The sequence below is a fragment of the Chroicocephalus ridibundus genome, chromosome 5, assembly GCF_963924245.1.
Source record: "Chroicocephalus ridibundus chromosome 5, bChrRid1.1, whole genome shotgun sequence".
In the NCBI taxonomy this organism is placed as follows: Eukaryota; Metazoa; Chordata; class Aves; order Charadriiformes; family Laridae; genus Chroicocephalus; species Chroicocephalus ridibundus.
The window spans coordinates 42,494,298-42,518,649 of NC_086288.1; the positions used below are offsets into that span (position 1 = coordinate 42,494,298).

General features: G+C 62.0%; 1 protein-coding gene across 1 annotated transcript; it reads left to right on the plus strand.

Annotated features, from left to right (window-relative positions):
• Window positions 1–1,354: 1,354 nt before the first annotated feature.
• Window positions 1,355–21,378, plus strand: SIGLEC1 (sialic acid binding Ig like lectin 1). Its single transcript, XM_063337066.1, has 22 exons — window positions 1,355–1,456; window positions 4,224–4,383; window positions 5,168–5,524; window positions 5,614–5,910; window positions 6,412–6,675; window positions 7,471–7,725; window positions 8,285–8,584; window positions 9,529–9,786; window positions 10,555–10,857; window positions 11,589–11,843; window positions 12,757–13,056; window positions 13,561–13,815; window positions 14,714–15,016; window positions 15,608–15,862; window positions 17,038–17,343; window positions 17,663–17,914; window positions 18,301–18,600; window positions 18,774–19,028; window positions 19,480–19,776; window positions 20,306–20,405; window positions 20,494–20,566; window positions 20,959–21,378. The coding sequence occupies exons 2-22, from the start codon at window positions 4,335–4,337 to the stop codon at window positions 20,974–20,976; spliced, it is 5,052 nt and encodes a 1,683-aa protein (XP_063193136.1). The 5' UTR covers window positions 1,355–1,456; window positions 4,224–4,334; the 3' UTR covers window positions 20,977–21,378.
• The last annotated feature ends 2,974 nt before the right edge of the window (window positions 21,379–24,352 follow it).

Here is a 24,352-nt window from a genome sequence, read left to right on the forward strand (position 1 = left end):
GGCCCCTGCCGCAGCGGGTGCAGGCTCAGCATGGCCTCCCTGCACTGGCAGCCCCCCCCCACCCCCACCGCTCCCCGTCGGGGCCTGGGACCGGTTTTTGGGCATCGCTGCTCGGCGGTGGGTGGCAGAGCCCCAGGGGCTCGCCGGGCAGCTGCTGCTCCTGCCCTGCTGGCTCAGCACCAGACCCAGCTGAGTCAAGCCTGGCACGGGCACGGGGCGGCTGGGGAGGGGACAATGACATGAGGTTCCGGAGGGCAGTTTCCCACACTTCCAGTCTGCTCACACGAGGTCGAGCATTGACCCCGAGCCATCAGATTTGAGTGCAAGCTTTACCCAGTGCACGGACGGGCTCCTGACACAGTTCCTTTGCTTTACAGAATCACAGAATGGTTCGGGTTGGAAGGGACCTTAAGCATCATCTAGTTCCAACCCCCCTGCCATGGGCAGGGACACCTCCCACTAGACCAGGCTGCTCAAAGCCTTTAGATACCGGCACCTGCGGCAGAGGCTGGATCTGGATCCTGGCCCCAAACCGGCCAGAGATCAGCTCAGCCCCTGCCTGAAGGTGACGCTGCAGTGCCAGGCTGGGGGCAGCCGTGCTGCTGGGGTGATTTGCTCCTGGTTGCTCCTTGTGCAGGTTCCCCCAGGCCCCTCTGGTGCCTCCCCCTGAAAATCCAAGGGGCCGGTGCCCTGACCTCAGGGCAAACCCCGCAGCTTGGCCAGGCGGCCCCGGCAGCCTCTGCGTGGGGCTCGGTCTTGCATTGGCATGGGCTCAGTGCCGAGCTGGGAACCCCCTTCAGGAGGGCTGGCAGAGTCCCCTTCTCGCTTTGGGCATGTGGGCTGCAGTGAAAACCCACAAATTAACAGAGAGAAGAAAGTTTCTGGGTGACGGGCTGCCCCATGGAGGACTTGGGCACATGGAATATTGGCTGCAGCGGCATTGCCATGCCCGCAGGCCCCTGCACCGCCAGCGTGGGCTCTCCCCACTAAACCCAGCGACCCTCTGGGTGTGCTGGGTGGGTGCCCACAGGGCTGGGGTATCGTCCTGCTCTGGCTCTGGCACAGCACGGGGCCAAGGATGCCCCGAGGGGCTCCGGGGGGGGGCAGGAGAGCGATGCTGCTTGGGCTGCAGCGGTGCAAAGCAAATGCAGCCTCCCCATGTCCCACATAGCCTGCGGCATTGGGATGCTGCAAAAACCTCCTATGGGGACCACCACGGCCCCTGCCCCAAAACAGCCCCCAATTAGGAAAAGGAAAGAAATATCTGATGATGTCAGCCACTTCCCAAAAGCAGCGGCAAGCACAAACCCCTGAACGGGGAAGTGATGTGGTTTTGGGCTCCTCACCCCCCGCACCAGATAAATAGCTGTCCCCGAGCGGCGAGAGCACGCGCCGTCCCTGAGACCACACCGTCCCTGACACCCCCCCACACCACCAGAGGCACAGGCACTCCCAGGTAATGCCACTGCTCCCTGGGGAGATGCTGGGACGGGGACACCGGGGGTAGAGACTGACCCTGGGGTTCACCGCGCTGAGCTGGGACGAGGTGCCCGCATGATGCGGTGTGGGGGTGTGGGGGGTTGGCATGGGCTGATCACAGGCACCTCACTGCAGGGTGGATGGTTGCGGAGGTGAGAGCATCTCTGTGGGGTTGAGCCTGGTCTGTCTCCTGCTGGGGCTGGGAGAGCTGCCCAGACACCTCTGGGCCCCGAGTCCAGGCTCGCTGGGTTTGGAGACAGGGATGCATCCGACCTGCATCCCTTGGTGCAGGTCCCTGAGTGACAGATTGGCAAAGCCACTGTGGTGGCAGCGAGAGGGTGGTGTGGGACTGCGCAGCCTCCCAGCCCGTGCGGAGGGTGCTCTCCCGGCCTCCGGGACTGGGGCAGGATCTGCGCCAGGATGTGTGCAGAGCAGGCAGCGGAGGAGCAGGGCTGGAGTACGGGGTTGCCCCCTTCCCTCGCTGGCTCTTGCAGGCAGAGGACCGGGACAGGCAGCGGGGAGGTGGGCTCCCTGGCCCTAAGGAGCCGTGTGGTGGGTGGGAGCATTGGGGGACAACTGCAGGCAATTCCCTTCCACTCCTCATCCTGGGGGTACGCTCCCAGACTGTCCTGTGGTCCCTATCTCCATCGCTTTCTCCTCATTGAGACATGGTGGAGGCTGAAGGAACCAACACCAGAAGTTTCCCCTCTTTATGCTCAGCCACCTTTTTATGGCAGTGGGTTTTTTTTTTTGCTGAAGCCTGAAGAAGTGGGAGATCTCCCTTGCGCTTGCTGGCGTGCCCAGGAGCCCTTGTGGGGGTTCTGCTGGCTGTCCCGCAGACGGGACAGGGGCAGCTCAGGCTCAGCCTGAGCGTGGGTGCAGAGGAGACTTGGTAATCACAAGGTAATTGCCTTTCCCCCCCTGTTTTCCAGTGCGTGACAGCTAAACATTCTTGCCCAGTCAGTATCAGTTGATAACACACAACCTGTGCTGCTCTGATGTCTGCAGCGTGCCTGGCCCGGGACGCCGATGTGTTGTGCATATGCAAAATTTTTTTGTGTCGAGAAAAACCTTTACAAATGTTTTGATTTTCTTGAGCCAACGAGCACCAGGGCCCCAGCACGGGCTGCCCTGCTCCCCAGCGGCAGCACGGGGCGGAGGGGAGCTGGGGTCCCCAGCAGAGGGTCCATGCTGCCCAGAAACTGAAACCCAGAGAACTGCGGCAGAAGAAATGAAACTCAGTGTCGGGGAGGGGGGGGGGGAGCTGGGGAGTGGACCCCGGCGTTGAGCCGGCGCTTCCTTCCTCCTTTGCCCCGAGCCCAGCGGCTCCCGCTGGTCCCATGGCTATTTCTGGCCCCGGCTCGGTCCCTGGTTCCCCCCCAGACCCTGGGCAGCCCTCCAGCCCCACGGTGCTGGGCGGGGGGGCCAGGGCAGTGGGACCCCCTGAGAGGGCGGTGGCAGGGCCATTTTATTTGCTCTTGGTGCTTCGGTTTGGCCAGGAAAAGTCCTGGGCAGAACTAGAGCTCTCAGGAGCGCTTTGGAGTCTAAAATACCTCCCTAAACCAAATTAGCAGCCAGCAAATTCAAAGCATATGTTGGAAAAGAAGGTGTTAGCAAAGTAACAAATCATTGTTTGAAGGAGGAAAAGGTTGGCTCAGGGAGTAAAGAGCTGCCTTGTTCAGTATGGAGACGTTGCTAAGTTGTTTGATAAAGATCTAAATTGAAATGGATCCATTAATTGATTTCCATGATAATGAAAAAAACTTCTGAAAAAAAATCTGGTTTAACATAGAATATTTTTTTTTTAAGTTTAAAAATAAGTTCATCGGTTTGCTTAGGTCTAGAACTGCAAAAAGCCATTAAACCTACGAAAAATTGATAAATCCCCAGTTAAAACCGTCCCACCTGAATGTACAACAGCAAAAAGCAGAGGCAGACCCTGGGACGGGCACCGGCCGTGCCAGGCTGGGGGCTGCGGCCGTGTTGCTCCTTGCCGCAGCTGCTCTCATTGAAATCACAACGGCGGAGTCTAAAAATCCGTGTCCTTCAACCCCACTTCCAGGACCTGATCCTCAGCCCCCTGCAGCCCGCGGTTCAGTTGCTCCCACGGGGCACTGGCACCATGTGCCCAGCGGAGCTGCCATATCAGGCCAGCTTTAACACGAGCCCAACCATGTCCTTCTGTCCTCTGTCCCCTGTTCCCACATCTGTGCCCCCTCCCTAAGAGGCTCAGACCTTCTGGGCTTTGGCTGGTGGCCCTGAGCAGGTCGCTGGGATTTCTGCCTTCATTGGGATTTCCCTGAGAGTGCTTCTTTAGAAGTACCTCTCCTCTTAGTTTCGGGTAGCCACTTGCTTTCCTTTGTCCTCATTTTAATTTTCAACCCCGACTCCCATGACAGGCATTTGCACAACCCCATCCCACACTGGTACACACATTTCCCATGTCGGGATTATATTATTCTTCATTTGCTCCCCGCGTTGCCCGGATGCAGCGAGCACGTGAATAAGCTCCCTAAACCTTGTCACCTCACTGCAGAACCCGGACTGGCTCCTTAAACTCCCATGAGAGTTCAGCAATGCCGGGGATCCCCTTCACCCCGCATCTCCACCTCCTCCCTGCCGGCAGCTCCGTGCATCCAGAATGATGCCGGTGTTGCTGCGAGCAGGATTTACCCTGCCTGGATCAATAACCTCTTGGCACGCAACGTGTTGCAAGGCCTTTGGCCACCTCTTCTTGTTGTCAGGGTCCCCTCCGCCGAACGCCAACCTCGAAGACCGGTCACCTCCCACCCTCGCGGTGTGACCCTGCCCTGCCTCGGCCCCCAGGGACCCGCAGCCGTGCCCGGGGTGCTGCCATGGGCCTGCCCTGGTGGCTCGTTCTCCTGGCCAGCCTTGTCCCACCAGGTACGATGCCACAGAGAAACCCACTGGCATGGTCCGGTCCCCTGCAAGGGCTGGTTGCCCAGGAAGGGTGGGAGCGCTGATGCCCCAGTCCTGCCAGGAGCCATCCACGATACCCCAGGGATGGGCAGGATGGGCTCTGGGTACCCCGAGGTTGGTCCTGGCTGTCCCACAGGCCATGGCACAGCAGATGCTCTGGCAACGTTTGCTGGCACATGCCCCATGGTGCCGTGCCCCCACGTGGCAGCTCTGCCCGTGCCCCCTCCTCCCGATGGGCAGGCGCGTGGTGTCCATGGGCAGGGATGGAGTGGGCTCTGGGATGGGGTGGGCGTGGGGTGGCAAGAGGTTCAGCCAGGGCATGAGAGAAAGGACAAGAAGCCAGAGAGAGGGGCAAAGAAACAAGCTTATGAAGGGCCATGAGGGCGATTTTTCCTTTTTTACTAGTTTTTTAGGCCTTTGCTTTTCCAATCCGGCTGTTGCCTTGCGCTGCCCAAAAGCACCACCCGCAGATCTGGCTTTTCCCTGTCATCTCCCCCTTCTCCACTTCAAAGTTATCCCAGGGGAATTTGTCTCAACCCCCCCACCCCCCACCCACCATTCTACTCTCCCACCTCTCTGCCCCCAGCCCCTCGCTGCCCACCACGACCCCCTGCCTGTTCAGGCAGCTCAGGAGAGGTGTCCTGGCTCCAGAGGGTCCCAGGAGGGGAGCAGGGGGCTGGAACGTGAGGAGGACCCTGGCATGGCTCATCCCCTCACCCCCCCTTCCCGCTGCCTCCCTCCAACACAGCCCTGGGCTCCTGGGGGGTCACCTACCCCGAGGCCCTGCAGGGCGTCAGGGGCTCCTGCGTGGTGGTTCCCTGCACCCTGAGCTACCCCAGCAACGTGGCGGCCGGCGACGGCATCGTGGCCATCTGGTACAAGGATTACGACACCCAGAAGGTGCTGGTGTACCACTCGGCGGCCCAGGAGGTGGATGCTCGCTTCAGGGGCCGTGCCCAGCTCCTGGGGGACCCCGCCACCCACAACTGCACCCTGCTGCTGCGGGGGGTGACGCCGGAGGACAGCGGGCCCTACAGGTTCCGCTTCGAGATCGTCAACGGCGACCGGTGGTCGGCGGCGCGGGATGTGATGCTGAGCGTTTCGGGTGGGTATGGCGGTGAGGCGCCCCGGTCCTGCCAGCCCCCTGCCTGCTCGCCCCACGCTGACATCCCACCCTCTGCTCTCCATCCCCAGATGCCCTCGAGCACCCGAGCACTGCCACCAGCGAGGAGCAAACCGAGGGGCAAACGTCCACCTTGGAGTGCTCCACACCCTACGTCTGCCCGCCGGGCGACGTCGCCCTGCGCTGGGAGGGCTACAACCCCCAGGTCTCCACTCTGTCTGGACGGGTCCAGCTGGATACAAGCGGGGTCGGCCAGCACCTGACCCTCACCACCTCCTTCTCCTGGAAGGACCACTCCAAAAAGCTGCTCTGCGAAGTTTCTTATGGCTCCAGGAAGGCGACCGGGGAGGTCGTCCTGCGGGTGAGACGTACGTGGGACGGTTCTGCACAGGGGGTGGCTCAGCAGGGCAGGGGGACGGGCTTCTGTCACAGCCATGCCACTCAGGTCCCCCTCCTGCCACCCCTCCTGCCACCTGTCGTGCCTCCCTCCTGCTGTCCTTTGCAAAAAGCCAGAGCAGATTTTCCTTCTGCTTCTCCCTCCCTCTGCTCTTCCCCCATGGCTCTCCGCGGCCAGGGCCAGCGCTGGTCCCATAAACGCTGCTGAGTTGCCAGCTCCAGCTCCGTGGCACGTCCTGGCACCCACCGCTGCGCCCACCCCTCTCTGCTGCTGGTGTGGCAGCTTTGTCCCCTTTCCCAGCTCTCCTCTGAGAAAAGTCGCCGTCCCTGTGCCAGGGCCAGCTCCTGTGCTTGGGGGAGACATTTGCTCCTTCCTCCACGCCAAACCCTCACGAATAAACAGCAGGACGGGTTGCGGCAGCATCCCGCGGGTCCTGCCCAGCCTCACCGCTGTCTGTCTGTCCTCCCCACAGACGCCCCTAAGGACACCCAGGTGTCGGTCAACCCCTCCACGCAGAACATCCGCATGGGTGACACGGTGTCCCTCACCTGCGAGGTGAGCAGCAGCTACCCCCCCGTCTCAGCGTACCACTGGTACAAGGACGGGGTGGTCATGGGCAGCGAGCAGATCCTGACCCTCCGGGGTGTTCGCCGGGAGGACTACGGGCAGTACCACTGCAAAGCCGAGAACGCTGTCGGGGCTGGTGTGGCACCTGCCGTGACACTCTACGTCTTCTGTAAGTTCCAGGGGAGCTTGCCTGAGGCTGGGGTGTCGCTGGAGGAGGAGTGGGGCCGTGGGAGCAGGATGGAGTTTATCCAGTGAGTCTGGACCAGGGTAGGCAGGGGCTGGCACTCAGGTGGCCGGTACCAGCTGGAGGTCCAGGAGCTGGAGAATCCATGATGGAGGACTGTGATGCCTCCATCGCGACACGCCTGCATCCTTCATCCTTCACGGTGCAGGGCTGTGGTGAGCCCCAAAGACAGGACAGGGAGGGATTTCCAGCCAAGCCGGGGGAGTGGAACAGGCTGCAAGGCTTCGCTGTCTCTGCTGGGAAGGAGCTTGCCAGAGCTCATGGGGATTCGGAGCCAGGGTGGTCTGTGGGGAAGGGCAGCCATGGTCCCCCATCAGATCCTGCGGTAGGGACAAGCCCCAGACGGCCGCATCACCCAGGAGCCTGGCCATATTGCAGCCCCACAGGGAGCATCTCCCCCCAGCTTGGAGCAGGTGGGGCCAGTCTGCCCCCCCCAGAGCCCCCCGTGCAGACCGTGAGGGGCGAAGGACACTGCTGCAGCCGCCATGAGTTTTGCCCCTGGGGCTTTGCATTAAAGCCAGAACTTGGACCCCAGCTGGCAAGGTGTTGGTGGCAGGGAACAAACCCAAACGCTTCCCACCTCCATCATCATCCCCGGGGGGCAAAGGGGGTCCTGCCTGTCCCCAGACTCTGTCCTGTGCCGCGGGGGCAGGGGGTTGGTGGAGGAGGTCGGCTCTCCAGCCTCTGAGGCCATCCTGAATGTGCTCCCGTCTCCGTCAGCTGCAGAGATCTCGGTGAGCCCCGCAGCTGAGGTGCAGGAGGGGACGGCCACCACCTTGTCCTGCGACGTCCCTGGCAGGGAGGGCCAGGACCTCAACTACACCTGGTACAAGAACAATGCCTGGCTCAAGGAGGGCACGGTGCACACCCTGCTTTTCCACCGCGTAGCCGCCAGCGACGCCGGCTACTACTCCTGCAAGGTGATGAACGACCGGGGCAGCGACACGTCCCAGGCCATCAGCCTGAGCGTCACATGTGAGTGCCCACGGCTCCTGTCAGGGGGTGGGGGTTCCCCCCACCAGATGAGGGTCCCTTTGTGCCAGGGGCTGCGCAAACCTCCCTGAGTCGTAACAAAGTCTCTGCCCAAACACCTTGGGTCCAGTTAAAAGTGGGGTTTTTCAGCCCTCCTGGGTAGAAATTGCTGTAAATGCAATCATTTCTGGTCATGAGCCATGTTTGAAGGTACCATTAATTGGTATTTACTGCTGCAGGGACCTGTCCCTTCACTGCAGCATCTCCCGCTCCTCCACTAATCACTTGCACACCATAAACTGCGGGGAGGTTACTAACCGAGGAGCCAGCTATGATAATAACAGCCCAGGAGCTTTTGCAAGTCAGGGGAAAAATAAAACAGCCCTGGGTTTGGCTTTGACATTTCTGCGAGTAAATATAACCCGCTTACGTAAAGGGGAAAGCCGCTCAGAGGAGCAGCTGGGGGGAGGCTGGGGGTGGACGTGCCCCACGTGCCCCATGTTCAGGTGGTGGCCACACTGCTGGGACCTCCCGAGCTGCAGCATCCTCTCCTCTCTTGCAGACCCCCCCCGGAATCCCACCGTCACCCTCTTTCAGGAGACACAGGGGGGCAGGCTGGCCATCATCCGCTGCGCTGTGGACAGCCACCCCCCGGCCACCATCGCCCTTTACCGTGACGGCACCTTGGTGGCGGCCAGCGGGTCGCAGGCAGCCCCCCACCAGCGGCTGGGTGTCACCACCTCCCGCAATGCCCTGCGGCTGGAGATCCGCGACGTGGGGCCACAGGACAGCGGGTCGTACCGCTGCGTGGCCACCAATGCCTACGGCAACGCCAGTGCCACCAAGCCCTTCGTTGCCCGCGGTGAGTCCTGGTGCGAGGGGGCTGCCAGGCTCCTGGCCATGGGTTTGGGTACCGATGAACCCCCCCAGGGCTGTTTCTGCAGGGCTGGGGAGGGGTGTGTACAGCCCTGAGAACTGGCGGGACTTGTGTGGCATCAGGGGACATCGGTGTCTTGGGGACCATGTGGTGGCGGTGCCCTCCCAGCAGCCCTTCCCCACCTCGGGGAGGTCAAAGCTGCTTCAGAGCTGGAGGCGCTTCTGAGTATTGCTTTTCAAAATGCTGCAAAATCTGTAGTAAAGTTTGTCCAAACTCTTCCCTGTCCCCGCAAGCCCCCAGTGGTGCACGGCATCTGAGCACGCAGTGAGGACCAGCTCGTCCTGCTCCATCCCCTAACCCTCTGTACCCAGCCTCGATGGTCTGGGGTGACAGAGGTGGCAGCCATGGGAAAGGAGGGGAGAAAAGCTCCCCAAAACCATGTCCAGGACGAGCCTCCCTTAGGATGTCAAAAGAAACCAAAATGGACCTCAGGGTGCCGTTCCAGAGAAAATAAACCTGAGTTTGGGTGCCACAGTGGTTAGCTGGGGTCCATTTCAAGTTGGCCAAGATGCCTCCAGCCCAGCCGGTCACCCACCAGTGGGCAGAGGGGACCGAGCCTGTCCTGGGAGCAGTTCACTGGGCTGAATGCAGATGCTCGGAGAGAGCAGGTGAAGGCTCAGGAAAGGTCTTGCTTGTCTCTGTTGGTGGCAGAGAGCCAGGGCGAACGGCTTGAGTGGACACATCCAGTGTCCCCAGGGAACATGACCCACCAAAGATGCAGCAAGCGATGCCACGGGCTCCTTCGAGGGAGGGGGCTGCTCAGGTCCTGCCTTAGAGGGAGCTTTAGCCGGACGGAGCCAGGGGAAGGGCGAAGGTTTGCGGCAGGGGTTTCCCTTCCCTCCCTGACAGGGCTCCCATCCCTCCTCCAGCTACGGAGATCCTGATCCAGCCCTCGGCGGAGGTGTGGGAAGGGGCAGCCGTCACCCTGACCTGCCTGGGGGCTCGGGGCGCGGCGGCGGAGGAGACCCTCTACACCTGGTACAGGAACAGCAGGTGGCTGCGGGAGAGCTCGGCCCCGACGCTGCGCTTCCCCTCCATCCGCGGCGAGGACGCGGGCGCTTTCCAGTGCAGGGTCCGGAGCAGCAACGGCAGCGACAAGTCAGCAGCCGTCCCGCTCCGTGTGCTCTGTAAGTGCTGCCGGGGGGTCACCTTCCCCCCGTAATGGCCGGGCTAGACAATGGGGTCCCGGGTCTGGGGTGGGTGGCCCTGCTGGGAAGCCCCTCTGCTGTTCCCACTCCGAGATTTCCCCCATTACCCCTGAACACAGCCAAGGAGCTCTTCGGCAGAAACGTGGAGAGGGAGGAAAATTCCCTTTTGCAGGTAAGTCTGTGAGTTTGGGGAGGAGAAATTCAGAGAATCCCAAAATGCCCAAGGATCAAAGAGTTTTAAAATGTCCCGTGAAATGAAATTCAATTTCTCAGAACAATAAATGATCCCTGTGGAAAAAAACATAAAAAATCACCTGTTAGGATTTTGCCTTCCAAATATTTTCTGTGCTGTAAAATAAAAATCTTCTGTGATACCAAACCAGGAAAAATACCATTAGGAATTTTCGGTCAAAATGCTATTTTTCCATAGTTGTGGTAGGAAATGTGCACCACAACCGGACCCCAGGTGCCTGAACCACTGGGGTCTCTGTGGATCTGCTCCAGGGTTTGGGATAGGGCTGGGCACCTGCACTCGGAACCTAAGCTCAATCCAGGTGACAACAGAGGTGCTATCAGAGGTGCCTGGGGCATGCAGAGAGCCAGCAGATGTGGGACCCTGGGGTATGGCAGCTGGAGGGTTGTGGGATGCTCAGGTGGCTCTGGAAAGCAGCAATCCCTCAGGTTCTTGGGGTTCTCCCAACCTCAGGAATCCATAGTATTCTCATGAGAGGTGTTTTAACTCCGCAGTCCCACCGAGGCGACCGGTGATGAGCTCCTTCCTGGAGACCCACAGCGGGCACCTGGGCATCATCCAGTGCACCGTTGAGAGTGACCCAGAGGCCAACCTGACCCTATGGAGAGGAGGAGAAGTGATAGCCTGCACACGGGGCTGCCCCACAGCCCCCAACCCCAGGGTCCGCGCCACCTTGTCCTACAACAGCCTGAAGGTGGAGATCCAGGATGTGGTGCTGGAGGACGAGGGGACCTACGTGTGCTGGGCTGGGAACCCGCAGGGCAATGCCAGCGCGGCCATGGACTTCAGGGCTGAGAGTGAGTGTGGTGGAAGGTTGGTGGGCGGCATACAGCCAGATGCTACACAAGTCCGCAGCGTCTGGGAAAATCCTGGGAGAGGGGAGGCTGGGAAGGGAATGCCAGGGAAGGGGACAGGCTCAGGAGATCAAGGGCGATGGTGGCAGAAGGGCAGAACGAGCAGAAGTAGGCCACGTGCCCATGAAAACCAGGCTATCAAACAGCATCTGTCTCAAAAGAGCTGCCAAGCACAAGTTGCCTGGTGCTAGGGTGGAGTGTGAGTGGGGTTGAAGTGGGGGCTGCTACAGGAAGGGGGGGTGCTGGCCCCTCCAGCCCCTCCTGGTGGGTTTGGAGGGTCCCCCGATGGCTAGAGTGAGGGCTCCAGCTCCTGGTGGGGATTCGCTGCTGACCCCTGCCCATACAGGACAAGGGATGCTGAGCAAAACGCTGCTGAGGGGGTTCCCTTGGGCCCACTCCTTGCCGGCACATCATCCCTTGGCTGGTGGAGCCCTGGGTGGCCAGTACCCCATTGCTGGGCTCCCATGGGTGCTGCTCCAGCTCGGAGATGTCCCCGTTGCAGTGTTGCAGGGTTAGCCAGCATTTGCCTTTTCCTGGAATAGCCACAAAGTCACTTGCCAGCTGGCCGGCCCTGGGAGGCGTTGTTCACCCTAACGCTGCCGAGGCGGTGCTGGTCATCCTGGCTGAGCTCGTGATGGACCATGTTTGTCCCCTGCCTCTGCCCCTGCCCGCAGCTGCCAGCATCGCAGTCTCTCCATCCTCCCACGTGCTGGAAGGTCATGCCGCCAACCTGACCTGCCGGCTGAGCAGCGACTCCCTGGCTCTGCCCAACTTCACCTGGTACCGGAACGGCCGGTGGCTCGCCGAGGGCTCGGCCGCCTCCCTGGTGTTTCGGCAAGTGGCCAGCACGGATGCGGGTCTCTACCACTGCAGAGCCACCACCGACGGCAGCAGCCGGAGCTCCCCCGCCGTCTCCCTAGATGTGCTGTGTACGTACGGGCTGCAGGGGGACGCTGGGTTTGTTATTATATCAGGGTTTGTGGCTTATGCCCGTGCAAGCGTGCCCAGCCCTGCTCACATTGCAGCTGTGCCCGGGGTCTGGGCAGAGCTGATGTGGGTGGGTGCACGTGTGGCATCTTTGAGTATGTTATATATGTCCCGGGGCTTCCTCCTGTGGGCGTCCGTCCTTCTGTGCCACCACCTGCAGCCCCTTTACTTTCCTACCGAGCAAGCACGCCCTTAACAGCTGCACGGGCACGTGTGCGTGTGGCCCCGCAGGGGTAAAGCCTGTCTATGTTTGAGGGACGCTGCGTGGTGTAGCACGCCCCGGAGAGCCCATGGGGGTGGCTGCTGCGGGTGGGGACACTGTGGTCACCCTGGGGATGGTGTGGTTCCCCCGGGTCTGGCAGAGATCTTCCCTTCCCCTTTCCCTTCCCCTTCCCAGTCCCCCCCAGGTCCAGCAGAGATCTCCCTTTCCCTTTCCCTTTCCCTTTCCCTTTCCCTTTCCCTTTCCCTTTCCCTTTCCCTTTCCCTTTCCCTTTCCCTTTCCCTTTCCCTTTCCCTTTCCCTTTCCCTTTCCCTTTCCCTTTCCCTTTCCCTTTCCCTTTCCCTTCCCCTTCCCCTTCCCCTTCCCCTTCCCCTTCCCCTTCCCCCTTCCCTTCCCTTCCCTTCCCTTCCCTTCCCTTCCCTTCCCTTCCCTTCCCTTCCCTTCCCTTCCCTTCCCTTCCCTTCCCTTCCCTTCCCTTCCCTTCCCTTCCCCTCCCTTCCCTTCCCCTTCCCCTTCCCAAAGGTGATGCAGCTTTTCCCTGTCTTTCTGGGATGCTGGGAGGAGGCTGCAGCTTTCCAGGAGGTCTCATGCTGGGGAGCGGTGGCTGCTCCACCGCCGTTCTCTGCCCTGCACAGATCCCCCAAGGGATCCCGACCTGACGGCATTCCTGGAGACGGAGAGAGGCCGCCTGGCCATCTTCCAGTGCTCGGTGGTGAGCAACCCTCCCGCCCGGCTGGCCCTGCACCTGGGCGAGGAGCTGGTGGCCGCCAGCGATGCGGGGAGCAGCCCCAGCCCGCGGGTCGCTGCCTCGGCCACCCCCAACACCCTCCGGGTGGAGATCCGGGAGGTGACGCCGGCGGACGAGGGCAGCTACCGCTGCACTGCCACCAACGCGCACGGCACCGCGTCCCGCCACCTGTACTTCCGCGTGCAGAGTGAGTACCGCGTGCCAGATGGCTTGTGCCCCGTTGGTGGGGTGGTGACGCTGGGGGGGACTCAGACTGAGAGATCCGAATGGGTCTCCATGGAGGTGTCCACATGGGAGCCCATGTCTGCGCTTCCACCCAGTGCTGCTGGATCCCACAAGGGCCCTGGCTGCTGCTCCGGAGGTGTCAGCTCCCATCATCCCCCCCCCGCACCAGGCACCTGTATTCACACACCTCAGCCTCAGCCCTGGGCACCACAAGTGACAGAGTTGGGGGGGCTGTCAGCTGATGGGGACAAGGACCAACACGTTTTCTGAAAAATCGAAGTCTAGTGCCAACCCCAGGGCTGCGAGGGTCTGCGACCCCCCCCCCACTCAGAACAAGACCTGTGGTGCACGCTATGGAAGTGATGAGCGTTTTGTTTCTGTCCCATGTTGTGTCGGGGCTCCTCAGGGACCGGCAGTGCCGAGCTCTGCTGCGGTGCCCTCTGAGCTGGCGGCATCCTATCTCCAGCTGCCCGAGTCCTCGTCTCACCGTCCACGGAGGTGCGGGAGGGAGACAATGTCTCCCTGACATGCCAAGTGGTGGGAGAGCCGCAGGACGACACCGTCTACTCCTGGTACAAGAACAGCGAACGGCTCCAGGAGAGCCCCGACGACTTCCTCGCGTTGCCCCACATCGCCAGCGCCGCCGCCGGCTCCTACCACTGCCGAGCCCACGGCCCCTCGGGGACCAGCGTCTCCCCGGCCGTCGCCCTGCGCATCTCCTGTGAGTGGGATCCTCCTGGGAACTGAGGTGGAGGGGGAGCGGGTTGCTGGGGGTGGGATGGTGCCGGGAGCAGGATGGTGCCAGGGATGGGATGGTGCTGGGGGCGGGATGGGGATGGTGCTGGGGGTGGATTGGGGATGGGATGGTGCTGGGGCTGGAATGGTGCCAAGAGCGGAGTGGTGCTGCGTGTGGGACGGTGCCAGGGACGGGATGCTGAGCAAGGCCATTTGGCCACGCAGGGCTATGGCTGGCACATAGCGGGCGCCTTGCACAGCCCTCGCTGCTGGCACTGTCCCCAAACGCTGCATGTCCCACGCACAGGACTTGAACTAGAGCTCTGCACACTTTGTAATAAACCGTCCTCCGCCCTTAGAAAATGCCGAAGTGTTAAAAGTAGAAAGTTTATGGGAGCATATCTCCTTGATAAACTCCTAGTCTGAATAAAACCCTTTCAAGCAGAACTTTCCGATGAGAAGTGGTGGGGCCACTGCATGTCTCAGCTGCCTGCCATGTTGCCTAAAAATGGGGAAAAAAAATGGAATAACAAATATTTTGGTTCAGTTAAAACAACGTGTTTCAATCAACCTGAAATTACCCAAATTTTTCAAGACTTCAGTGTTGTCTGTCTGTGACAGAGGGGAAAATTCTGGGGAGAGAAAGTCTGGCTTACGCTTTTGCTGCAAGCGTGGGCTGCTGCTGCCCCGGTGCTGGCTGAGAGGTGCCAGGACCCACCGCAAACACCTCAGGGGGTACGAGGAGCTTGGGGAGGGCGATGCCACCCAGGGCCAGGGGAAGACAGGAGACCTCCTGGGCCAGAGCTGGGGCCCGGCAGCCCACCATCGGGGGGGTCTGGGTGCAGACTCAGGGTTTGCTCACCCTCCGTGTAACGTCTGGGCAGATCCTCCGCGGGCGCCGGTGCTGACCTCCTTCCTGGAGACCCCCGAGGGGCAGCGGGGCGTCCTGCAGTGCGTGGTTGACAGCAACCCACGGGCAGAGCTGTCACTTTTCAAGGACCAGGCGTTGGTGGCCTCCACGGCGCTGCCCCAGCCCACCGCCCCACCGCGGCTCAGCGTCGCCTTGGCCTTCAACACGCTGCGGGTCAGCATCCACCCCGTGCTGCTGGAGGACGAGGGGGAGTACCTGTGCTCCGCCAGCAACGCCTATGGCAACGCCAGCGCCACGGTGAACTTCACTGCTGGCAGTGAGTGTGTCCAGGGACGGGCAGGGTGCAGGCAGGGGATGGAGGTGGGATGGAGCTGTGTGGGCAGCGGGGGGACGGATGGAGGCAGGGGGTTATGGTGAGGAGGTGATGGTAAGCGCTACTGGAGGATGCTCATGGGGAAGGGAGGGGAGAGAAGCTGAAGCAGGATGGACGGCACAGAAACAGAGAAGAAACGGAGGAAGGTGCGTGTTTACGGGGACGGAGGGCTACGCCAGAAGCATTCCCAGAGAGCTGCATGTATCCCCCCGCACAGGGTGAAGGAACTGCAACTCCTCTCAGAGGTGATGCAAAGGGCTGGCTTTGCCTTATCTATCCATGACACCATCCTGGCTGTGCCTGTAGAGCTGGCATCACCCTGGGCTGTCCTGCCAGAGGGGTTGGCAGGGAGGGGGCTGTGGCATCTTCATCACTTCTTATCTGGAATGATGGGAAAAGAGCCCCAAGCTGAAGTCCTGGATGGGACCAGCTCTCCCACCAAGCGTCCCACCACCCTCCTGCTCGGGCGCCCTTCCGTCCCCTCCTGCCCACCTCACTCTCCCCGACCATCACCGCCCTCCCCTTCCACCGCAGCTGCCAGGGTCTGGATCTCCCCCTCCCCGGACATCCGGGAGGGCAACGCCGTCAACCTGACGTGTGCGGTGGAGACTGGCAGCCGGGAAGTGCTGAGCTACACCTGGTACAAGAACAAGGTCTGGTTCCGCAGCGGCTCGTCCCCGGCCCTCATCTTCCCCAGCGTCGCTGCCGCCGACGCCGCCTCCTACCACTGCACGGTGCAGACCCCGGCACGGACCCGCAGCTCTGCCCCCACCACACTCAATGTCCTCTGTGAGTCCCTGCGGGCAGGGGGCTTCACGCCGCAGGGGGGAGGTCCCCAGCGCCCACCCAAGGCAGGGACCCAGCCACGCTGTAGGGAGGTCCCTGGGGTGTCACTTGTCCCTTGGCCTCAGGTGGGAACCCTCTTGGGGGCACGGTCTGTGGGGTGTTAGGGGTAGCGGGGCCCTGCCTTAGTTTTGGGGAGCTTGTTAAAAATTAGCCTTTGTCCAAGGTGACAAATAAGCTGAGCTTTATACCCCACAATCCTGTGTCAGACCCCCGGCGAGCAGACCTGGCCAAACAGCCCCTACGTCGTCCGCAGAAGATTTCAGGGAAGCTTCTCCAAGCGCCCCAAGTTTGTCCTTGTGCTTTGCACCAAAACTGAAACAGAAAAATCTTCGGCTTTCAGGAAACATTGCGGGATTATTTTTTTTATTTTTTTTCCTGATTTGGAAAATGAAAACCAGACGTTGTTTAAAAAAAGACATGCAAAAAAAAATGTAGTCGCAAGTCAGAATGTAAGGGGTTTTTTTTCCTTTTTATTAGAAAAAGACGGCTTTAACTCATAAATCTGCTGTGAGGAGTGAGTGTAGAGGAGCACTCCTGGAAACGTCCTCCAGAGAGCCTGAGACCCTGGCAACAAATCTGTTGCTTCTCTCCCTCCTCCTGATTTCGGATGGGGAATGCTGGATGGATGCTGCTAAAAATATCTTGGCATTATGGGCCTTAGTTGCACCCACAGTTGTGCTGCCTTTGCCCAGGCCGCGCTGCTGAGGTTTTAGGCTCGCTGATGTGCAAAGGGTGTTTTTTGTCAAGGTTGGGTCCGAGCGGAGCACTGAGCTGGGACGGGCCGCGTGCCGTGCCATGCTCCCACACCTGGCCGGCATGGCTGGAGCTGCAGGTTAGAAATGAGCTCAGCAAATGACCCTGTGTCATGTTTTGGGTGTCGGTTTGGTTCGAGCGGATGGCGGATGCTGAGGGACGAGGCAGCGCTGCCTGAGCAGGTCCTGTGTTTCAGGCAGTGGAGCCTGGCAGCAGAGCGTGGCTGCCCCAGCTCACAGCCCAGTGGAGACCGTAGGAGCAGCCATCCCAACCTGAGCATCGCGGGCTGGGGATGCTCCGACTCTCCGAGATGCTTCTGATCCTACAGTCTACCTCTTCCCCCCTCCCTGCTTTCCTTCCCGCAGATCCCCCCAGGAACCTGCAGATGAAGGCCTTTGTGGAGAGTGGCGAGGGGATGGCGGTCATCCTCCTCTGCACCGTGGAGAGCAACCCCCCGTCCGAGATCACCCTGCTCAAGGAGGGGCAGCCGGTGGCCTCCAGCCTCCCGGTGGGAGGTGACCACCCCAGGCAGAGCAGCCGCATCTCCCCGGCTCCCAACACGCTGAGGCTGGAGCTCCGGGAGGCCTCCGAGGAGGACGAGGGCGAGTACGAGTGCTGGGCACACAGCCTCCTCGGCAGCACCCAAGCGTCCCTGCCCCTCCGTGTGCAGTGTGAGTCCGGCTTCCCCGCAGGATGGGGGGATGAAGGGCTTCTGGCTGGGGACCCCCAGAAGGGTTGGTGTGGGCATGGAGGGGTACGGCCCAAATAATTTGGGAAGCAGAGCATTGCGGGGGGGGTCAGGAACAGTGTGGGGCTGGTGGAAGGGCAGGGAGGTGCTGCTGCCCGCTTGGGTGGGCACCCACCCCACGCACGCGCGCACCCCGCTAAAGCGGGACGGGGGCTTCGGAGCTGGGAAAAGCTTTTCCCAGCCTCAGCCGAGGAGGGCAAACTTTGGGCCGGTGAGGGCCATCTTGGCTTCCCTCTCCCCAGCCGTCCGGGTGGTGGTGCGACCCTCTGCCGAGGTGGCCGAGGGGACCGAGGTGACGCTGACCTGCCGGGACGCGGGTGCCCGCCCGGGCACCCTCTACACCTGGTACAAGAACGGGCGGTGGCTGGCGGAGGGGCCGGACGCCTCCCTCGCCCTCCCCGCTGCCCGCCGCACGGATGCGGGAGCCTACGCCTGCCGGGCGGGGAGGGGGCTGCGCGGCCGCCGGGCCCCCCCCGCCGCCCTGCGGGTGCTCTGTGAGTGAGGGGCGGCTGCGTTTTGGGGGGGGGGTGGGGTTGGGTGGGCGTAGGGGGTGTGAAGAGGGGGCGGACACCGTGTCCTGCCGGCAAAGGGGGCCCGGGGGAGCCCGGGTGGGATGTCGTTGTCGCGACGCTGCTGTTGGGAGGACGGTCTATGTCGCCACCTGGCGATATCCCGCGACAGCCCGTGGCCTGTTCCCAGGTGGGGTCTGGGTGGGGGTGGGGGGTCCCAGATGTTCCTCGGCCTCGCATCGCGCCCCTTCCCCCCCCGCTTCAGCCAGCAGCAAACTTGTCACCCCCCAAAAACCCACCGGCTGGTTCCCTGCCACCAGAGCTGTTTTAGGAGGCAGGCTGGCGGGGAAACCCTGTCCTTACTGTTGCAGATGCACCCCAGGAGCCTTCCTTCATCTCCCTGGTGGAGCCCCGGGGGGGGCGGCAGGCCGTCCTGCTCTGCACCGTCGACAGCTTCCCACCCTCCGACATCGCCCTGCACCGGGGTCCCGGCCGCGCACCCCTGGCCTCCACATGGGGCCCGTCCGACCCACGCTTCACCGTCCAGGTGGCCCCCAACTCCCTGCGGGTGGAGATAGGGGGGCTGGAGCTGCGGGACGCGGGGCTCTACGTCTGCTCGGCCAACAACAGCTACGGCACCGCGTCCTCGTCCCTGCACCTGGACGTGGGAGGTGAGGGCAGCCCCGAGCCATGGCCAGGGTGAGCCCCGTGTCGGGGTTCCGGGGGGCCCTCCCGTGGGAGCATGGGTTTCGGGAGACTTTCAGGGGGTTTGGAGCTGGTGTTGTCCTGTGCAAACCCAAGCCCTGCACCCCCCTGACTCTTCGGCCTCCCTCCTCCTCCTCAGGGGTTGCAATCATGGTTGAGCCCTCTCCAGAAGTCCCCGAAGGCACCACAGCCACCATGACCTGCTCGGCCATCCCTTGGGTGGGGGAAGAGGCCAACTACACATGGTACAAGAACAACCGGTGGCTGCAGGAGGGACCGGACGGCTCCATCATCCTTGCCCGTGTCTCCAGCGCTGACACCGGCTCCTACCGCTGCCGGGCGAGCGGGACGAGGGGCAGCACCGCCTCGGCCACCCTCAGCTTCAACGTGCTCTGTGAGTGTCCCCCAGCCCCGCGGGGACAGGATGGGGCACAGAGCCCCCCAACATGCTGGGTGCATCCAGCCCAGCATCACACACATCCTGTCCTCATGGTCCTGCTGCAGCGAGGGGGCCTTCCTCCTCCTCTTCCTCCTCTCCCTGCCCTGCTCCTCTCCCTTTGGACCCAGGGAAGAGGATGTTGGGGTTTTGTCTAGCAGTGGCTGCAGGTACCCCTTGAAAGTCAGATTTGGAGCCAATATGCTCCGAGACAGAGGGGGGGGCTCCAGCTGGTGGGGGGAAGGGAAGGGCTGGAGAGGCTGGGAAACCTCCAGCTGCAGGCTGGGTGGGCTGGAGCTGATCCAGACTGGAGGAGGGATGCATTAAGCAGCCCTTGGTGAGCATTTGGGCCAGTGTGGGAGGGGGTCCCACGCCATGGCCCACCGCCAGCCCCATCTCCCCCACGCAGACCCCCCCCGGGACGTGTCCGTCAGCACCTTCCTGGAGAACCGCAGCGGGCGAGTGGGCATCGTGCTGTGCACGGCCGACAGCCACCCGGCTTCCACCATCGCCCTGTACCGCCGTGGCCAGCTCCTGGCCTCCAGCCTGGCCCCAGCCGCCACACCGGGAGTCCGCGTCTCCCCCTCCTACAACACCCTCCGGTTGGAGCTGGGGGCTGTGGGGCCGGAGGACTCGGGGGAGTACACCTGTGTGGCCGGCAACCCCCTGGGCAACGCCACAGCCGGTGCCTACTTTGACGCGCACAGTGAGTGGGGCTGCCCCCATCCTGCCCCCCCCCCACCCCGGGGTGCTGTGCTGGGGACACTGGGGGCTCTGCAGGGAAGGGGGAATTGTGCCAGAAAGGTGATTTCAGAGCAGTGGGGATGACCGGCAGAAGTGGGTTGAATCAGCCACGAACCTTTAGGTGGATGGGAAAAGAGAGAGGGTTTTACTGTGAGAATGGGGCATTTCCTTTCAAGGGGATTTTCTCCCGAAGCATCCCAGGTCGGGTTTTATGAAAGGGCTGAAAAAGCCCACAGAAACGGAAAATAGAGTTGAGTGCTGCAGAACGATCAAAAAAGTGAGGAGGAATTGGCTTGGGTTCAGCGAACGGCAAAACACGATGCTGCTGCTTGTCGCTGTGCTGGGTGACACCCCCTGCCCTGCCCGTCCCTGGGTGCCGGCAGGGCACAGGACACCATCCAGCCTGGGGTGACACACAGAAATGTGTCAGCCTGCCCCCCCGGCTTTGCTGGCACCGGCAGGGATCTGCCCTGTCTCCCCTCTTCCCATAGCTCTCACCCACCTCCTGGCCTTCACCATCCTGGCCGGGCTGCTCATGGCCGTGGTCTGCGTGGCCGCCCTGGCCCTCCTGGCTGTGAAGCTGTGGCCCAGGTAATGTCCCCAGCTGGGACGGGGAAGGGAGGGACAGGGACCCCGGGCTGAGCCGGCATGGGTGGCAGCTCCCTATCCTCCTGTTCAGGATGAGAAAATTTTGGGACTGGTCCAGTGCTGAGGACACCTTCGAGCTGAGGAGCAAACAGGAGCAGGCGCAGGTAGGGAGCTTTGAGGACCCCCTCGCCCAGACCTCCTGGGGGATCGCCATGGGGGGGGCCGTGGGGTGTGCTGTGCTGCAGAGCATCTCAGTGCTGCCCTGGCGTGGGGCTGTGGGATGTGGGTCTGGGCTCACACGCTGGCCAGGACCTGGCCCAGGCAGGCTGCTACATGCTGCCACCGCAGCCTTGGCTTGTCATTGCTGGAGGCGGCGAAAGGGCAGGAGGGGCAGAGCCTCATGAGGACCAGAGTTACCCCTTGCAGGCTTGTCCCAGGGGGAGCTTTACAGAGCACGTGGGTGCTGACCCCTCTGGGAGATGCTCTGGGTGCTTCCCTGGCCCTGCGGGCTCCACCATGGGTGGGGTTTCCTCAACTAGCCCCCAACCTTTTCCAGGTGGATGGAGCTTCTTAAGCCGATGGCTCTTTGGCCCAAGAGCAACTGTAGGAGCTGGTGCTGGAAGTGCACAGCCCCATCCTGGCTGGATCCAGGCAGCCCACTCCGTCACTCCCCATCCCCAGGGAGGCAGAGCCATGGCCGAGCTGGCAGCCACCACCCTGGGGACAACCCAGCCCTGTCTCCATCCCCTCCCAGTCCCCTCTGCCCCTCTCCTGCCCTCCTCACCGTGGATGGTGTTCTCACGCCAGGCACGGTCTGTGCTCGCCACCGTGCGTGGTGTGCCGCATGTGCCAGGCACCAGCAAGCTGTGACGACTCAGAGCTGCTCCCCAGCAGCAAAATCCCAGGAAAAAAAAATAATCTCCCGGTGGCGGTGCAAGCCTGGGGGCAGCCTCTCCATCGCCACTGTCCTCCTGTCCCCCCACCAAAGCCACCACCTCAGGGTGCCGCCCGCTGTGCTGGGTGTCCCTGTGTGCTATTCCTCTGTCTGGAAATAAAAGCCGGAGCAACATGCAGCCGGTGTCTGTTGGGATGAGCTGGGAAGGGTTTTGTTGCCCTGGTTTGGGAAGTATGGAGAGCTGGGAAGAAGCAGGGCTGGGCAGGGCTTGTTTGCCTGGAGACTCCCCCATGTTGGCATGTGATTCCTTCCCTGCTCTCTTCTCTGTGTCATCCCCTGAAGCCGGTCTGTGACTGCCAAGCAACGGCTTGGTCTGCGGACAAGGGCTGTGGGGCAGGTGGGAGATCAGGGACGTGAAGCTCAGAGACAGCCCATGGTCACAGCGCCCCGTTTTCCTGGCATCTGTCTCGTCAGCCTGTTGGACGGAAGGCAGAGATGTCCCCAGGCCAAACGTGTCCCCTCGGTGCCTGGGAAGAGGTGGGGGAGGAGGAGGACCCCTGTCCTGTCAGCTCCGTGCCGCCGGAGGGGAGCTGGGGCCGAGGGCCACGGGGGGGGGGTTCGTTTGCAGAAGTCGCAGCCCCCAAGGAGGAAGGCAGCTGCTGGGCCGTGTCCCCTCCCGGCCCGCTGCCGTTAGATGTCACTCTGGGGCCACCTCGCCTCTGGACGCCGCCAGACAGGGTCTCGGCCAGGGACGTGCAGCCAGCCGGCGCTTCGAGGATGGAGCTGGAGTTTCCAGAGCTCGGCTTTGGGGGCTCGGGGGTGATGCTCCTCTCACATGGCACCTTAATCCCCCCTTATCCGCCTGTTCTGCTGCTCCTGTTCATCCACAGAAGCAGCGTGCTGCCATTCCCATGGGCCGTGGGAGAGACAGCCAGCCCCCGCGCCAGCCAGCCACCCCCCCAAGCCTCTCCAGCTCCCCGCAATCCAATTTACTGAGCTATCAGCCATATTTCTACCTGATCTCCCTCTTCCTCAGCTCTTAGAATCGCACAGACCCTCATCCTCCTCAGGTGCTCCCAGTGCCGTGGCTCCCAGTGCCATGTCTCAGCGGTGCAGCCCCTTCCCCTGAGTGACTGAGGCCAGCGGGGCAGGACGGTCCCACGGGTGCAGGGCTGGTGGGACAGCAGAACTCCAGTTTCACCAGCAGATGTGCAATATTCCCCTGTGCCTGTGCCCAGAGTGAGACCAGGACTCCAATTAGCTAGCAGGAGGGATGTGCGTGGAGAGGCTGTCCCTGTCCCCATCCCCATCCCTGTTCCTCCTGCAGTCCCCAGGGCAGGCAGCAGAACCAGGGCTGGTGGCAGCCAGATGTGGCTCATTGGGGAGGGTGTCAGGGAGCCCCCTCCAGCAGCCCACCGCCATGGGTGCTCGCTGGGGCCTTTCAAGGAGGAAGGATAAGGCTGGGACGCTGGGCTGGGTGCCCCATGTGAGCGCAGGGCAGCGATGCCTCCTTCTGCCCAGCACTGGGTCTGGGTCCATGGGTCCCTGTCCCACCAGGGGCTCCCAGCACCAAAAAAAATGCCTACAGGGCAAGGCAGTGGAAAGGCTGGGAAAGGGGGGACCTCTCTGCCAGCTGCATCTGGGAGAAGGTGGGTTAAGGAGGAGACGGAGGCAAACACTTCCCTGGGGAGAACAGTGACAGGACCAGGGGGCAAAGGACACACGCTGCAGAAATCAAAAGGCTGATTTGATGTCAGGAAAAATAATCCTTCACTGCGAGTGCTGCTGACACAGGAAGAGGGATGTGGAAAGGCTGTGCTACCTCCATCCCTGGGGTATCCGAAAGCTGGCAGGACAAGGACCCGAGAGAGTTGATCTGGGCGGTTTGCCCTCGGAGCAGAGGGTGGGGGATAATATCTCAGGAGATCCCCCAACCCCCAGTGAGGGGCAATGCCAGGAGTGGCGGGAGCAGAACTGGGGGCGTGGAGCTTGGACCTAGCACTGGGCAGGAATAACCGCAACAGAGCTGCTCCTGCTCACAGCGCTAGGATGGGGAGCTGAGGGACTGGCGCTGGCTGGGGACTCAGTCATGGCTGTGGGGGACAATGCTGGGGACCCAGTCGGTGACCAGGTCCCATGGCTTTGGAGCAGCCATTTGGAAGCATTTGGCACAAGCTTTCCAAAAGCAATTCCCGCCAGCATGTACCTGCTCCACCACAGACACGTAACACCAATTTACACCAGCCAGGGGCTCATGCAACCTATTTTCTGCACTGGGAGATGGGCACACCATTTTGGGGGGGGGGGGAGTTGCCCCATACAGTGACCCCTGTCTGCACTCCCCTGGGTGCTCCAGAAGGCCCTGGGCTCTCGGAGCGGGGGGCTGGCTTTGCTTGCCTTTTGCTGGCCTCAGCTTGTGTCTGTGCGTGCTCTGGGGACAGGGATGGGATGGGATGGGATGGGGTGGGATGGGATGGGGTGGGATGAGCTGAGCTGAGCCCACCGGTGGCAGGCAGGATGGGGGCAGGCATCCCCCTCCCCAGCCCATTGCAGCAGCCGCTGCCTCCTCGCTGAGATCCCTCCAAGCATCTGGTGGCAGCGAGGTTAAACCTCAGTCATCTGCTAAACTGCAAGTCCAGACAGATGAGTTCAGATGGAGTTGGGGTGACCTGGGCAGGTCCATCCCTCCGGCTGGAAATCACCTTTTCAAGGTACCTCCATGGCAGAGCCCTCCAACTCCACTGCCGACGAACCCGCGTCCTCCTCCACCACCTGCGCCCACGCTGCTCGCCGCCTCCTGACTGAGCCCCCAGGCTTTGCGAAGGCTCCTGGTGCGTATCTATTCCCTCCCTCCCTCCCACATCTCCCCAGCCTGAAGTTATTTACTTCTTGCCCAAACACATCCCCCCCTGCCCAGGGTGGCTGGGCTGCTCCAGCTGTCCCCTCCTGCCCACCGTGCCCAGATGCTTGCAGGGGGGGGCCAGGGCAGATGTTGCCGGCTGGCACGCATAATTCGGCCCCGTGACCTGCTGCTGGACGGCCATGCCAGATGCTG

What these genes read in the sequence shown, in the direction of transcription:
- SIGLEC1 (XM_063337066.1), top strand. Translation starts at nt 4,335, where the DNA reads ATGGGCCTGCCCTGGTGGCTCGTTCTCCTGGCCAGCCTTGTCCCACCA. An exon ending in CGTCTCCCTAGATGTGCTGT is followed by an intron (nt 11,844 to 12,756) that starts GTACGTACGGGC and finishes TGCCCTGCACAG; the next exon opens with ATCCCCCAAGGGATCCCGAC. An exon ending in TGCCTACTTTGACGCGCACA is followed by an intron (nt 19,777 to 20,305) that starts GTGAGTGGGGCT and finishes CTCTTCCCATAG; the next exon opens with CTCTCACCCACCTCCTGGCC.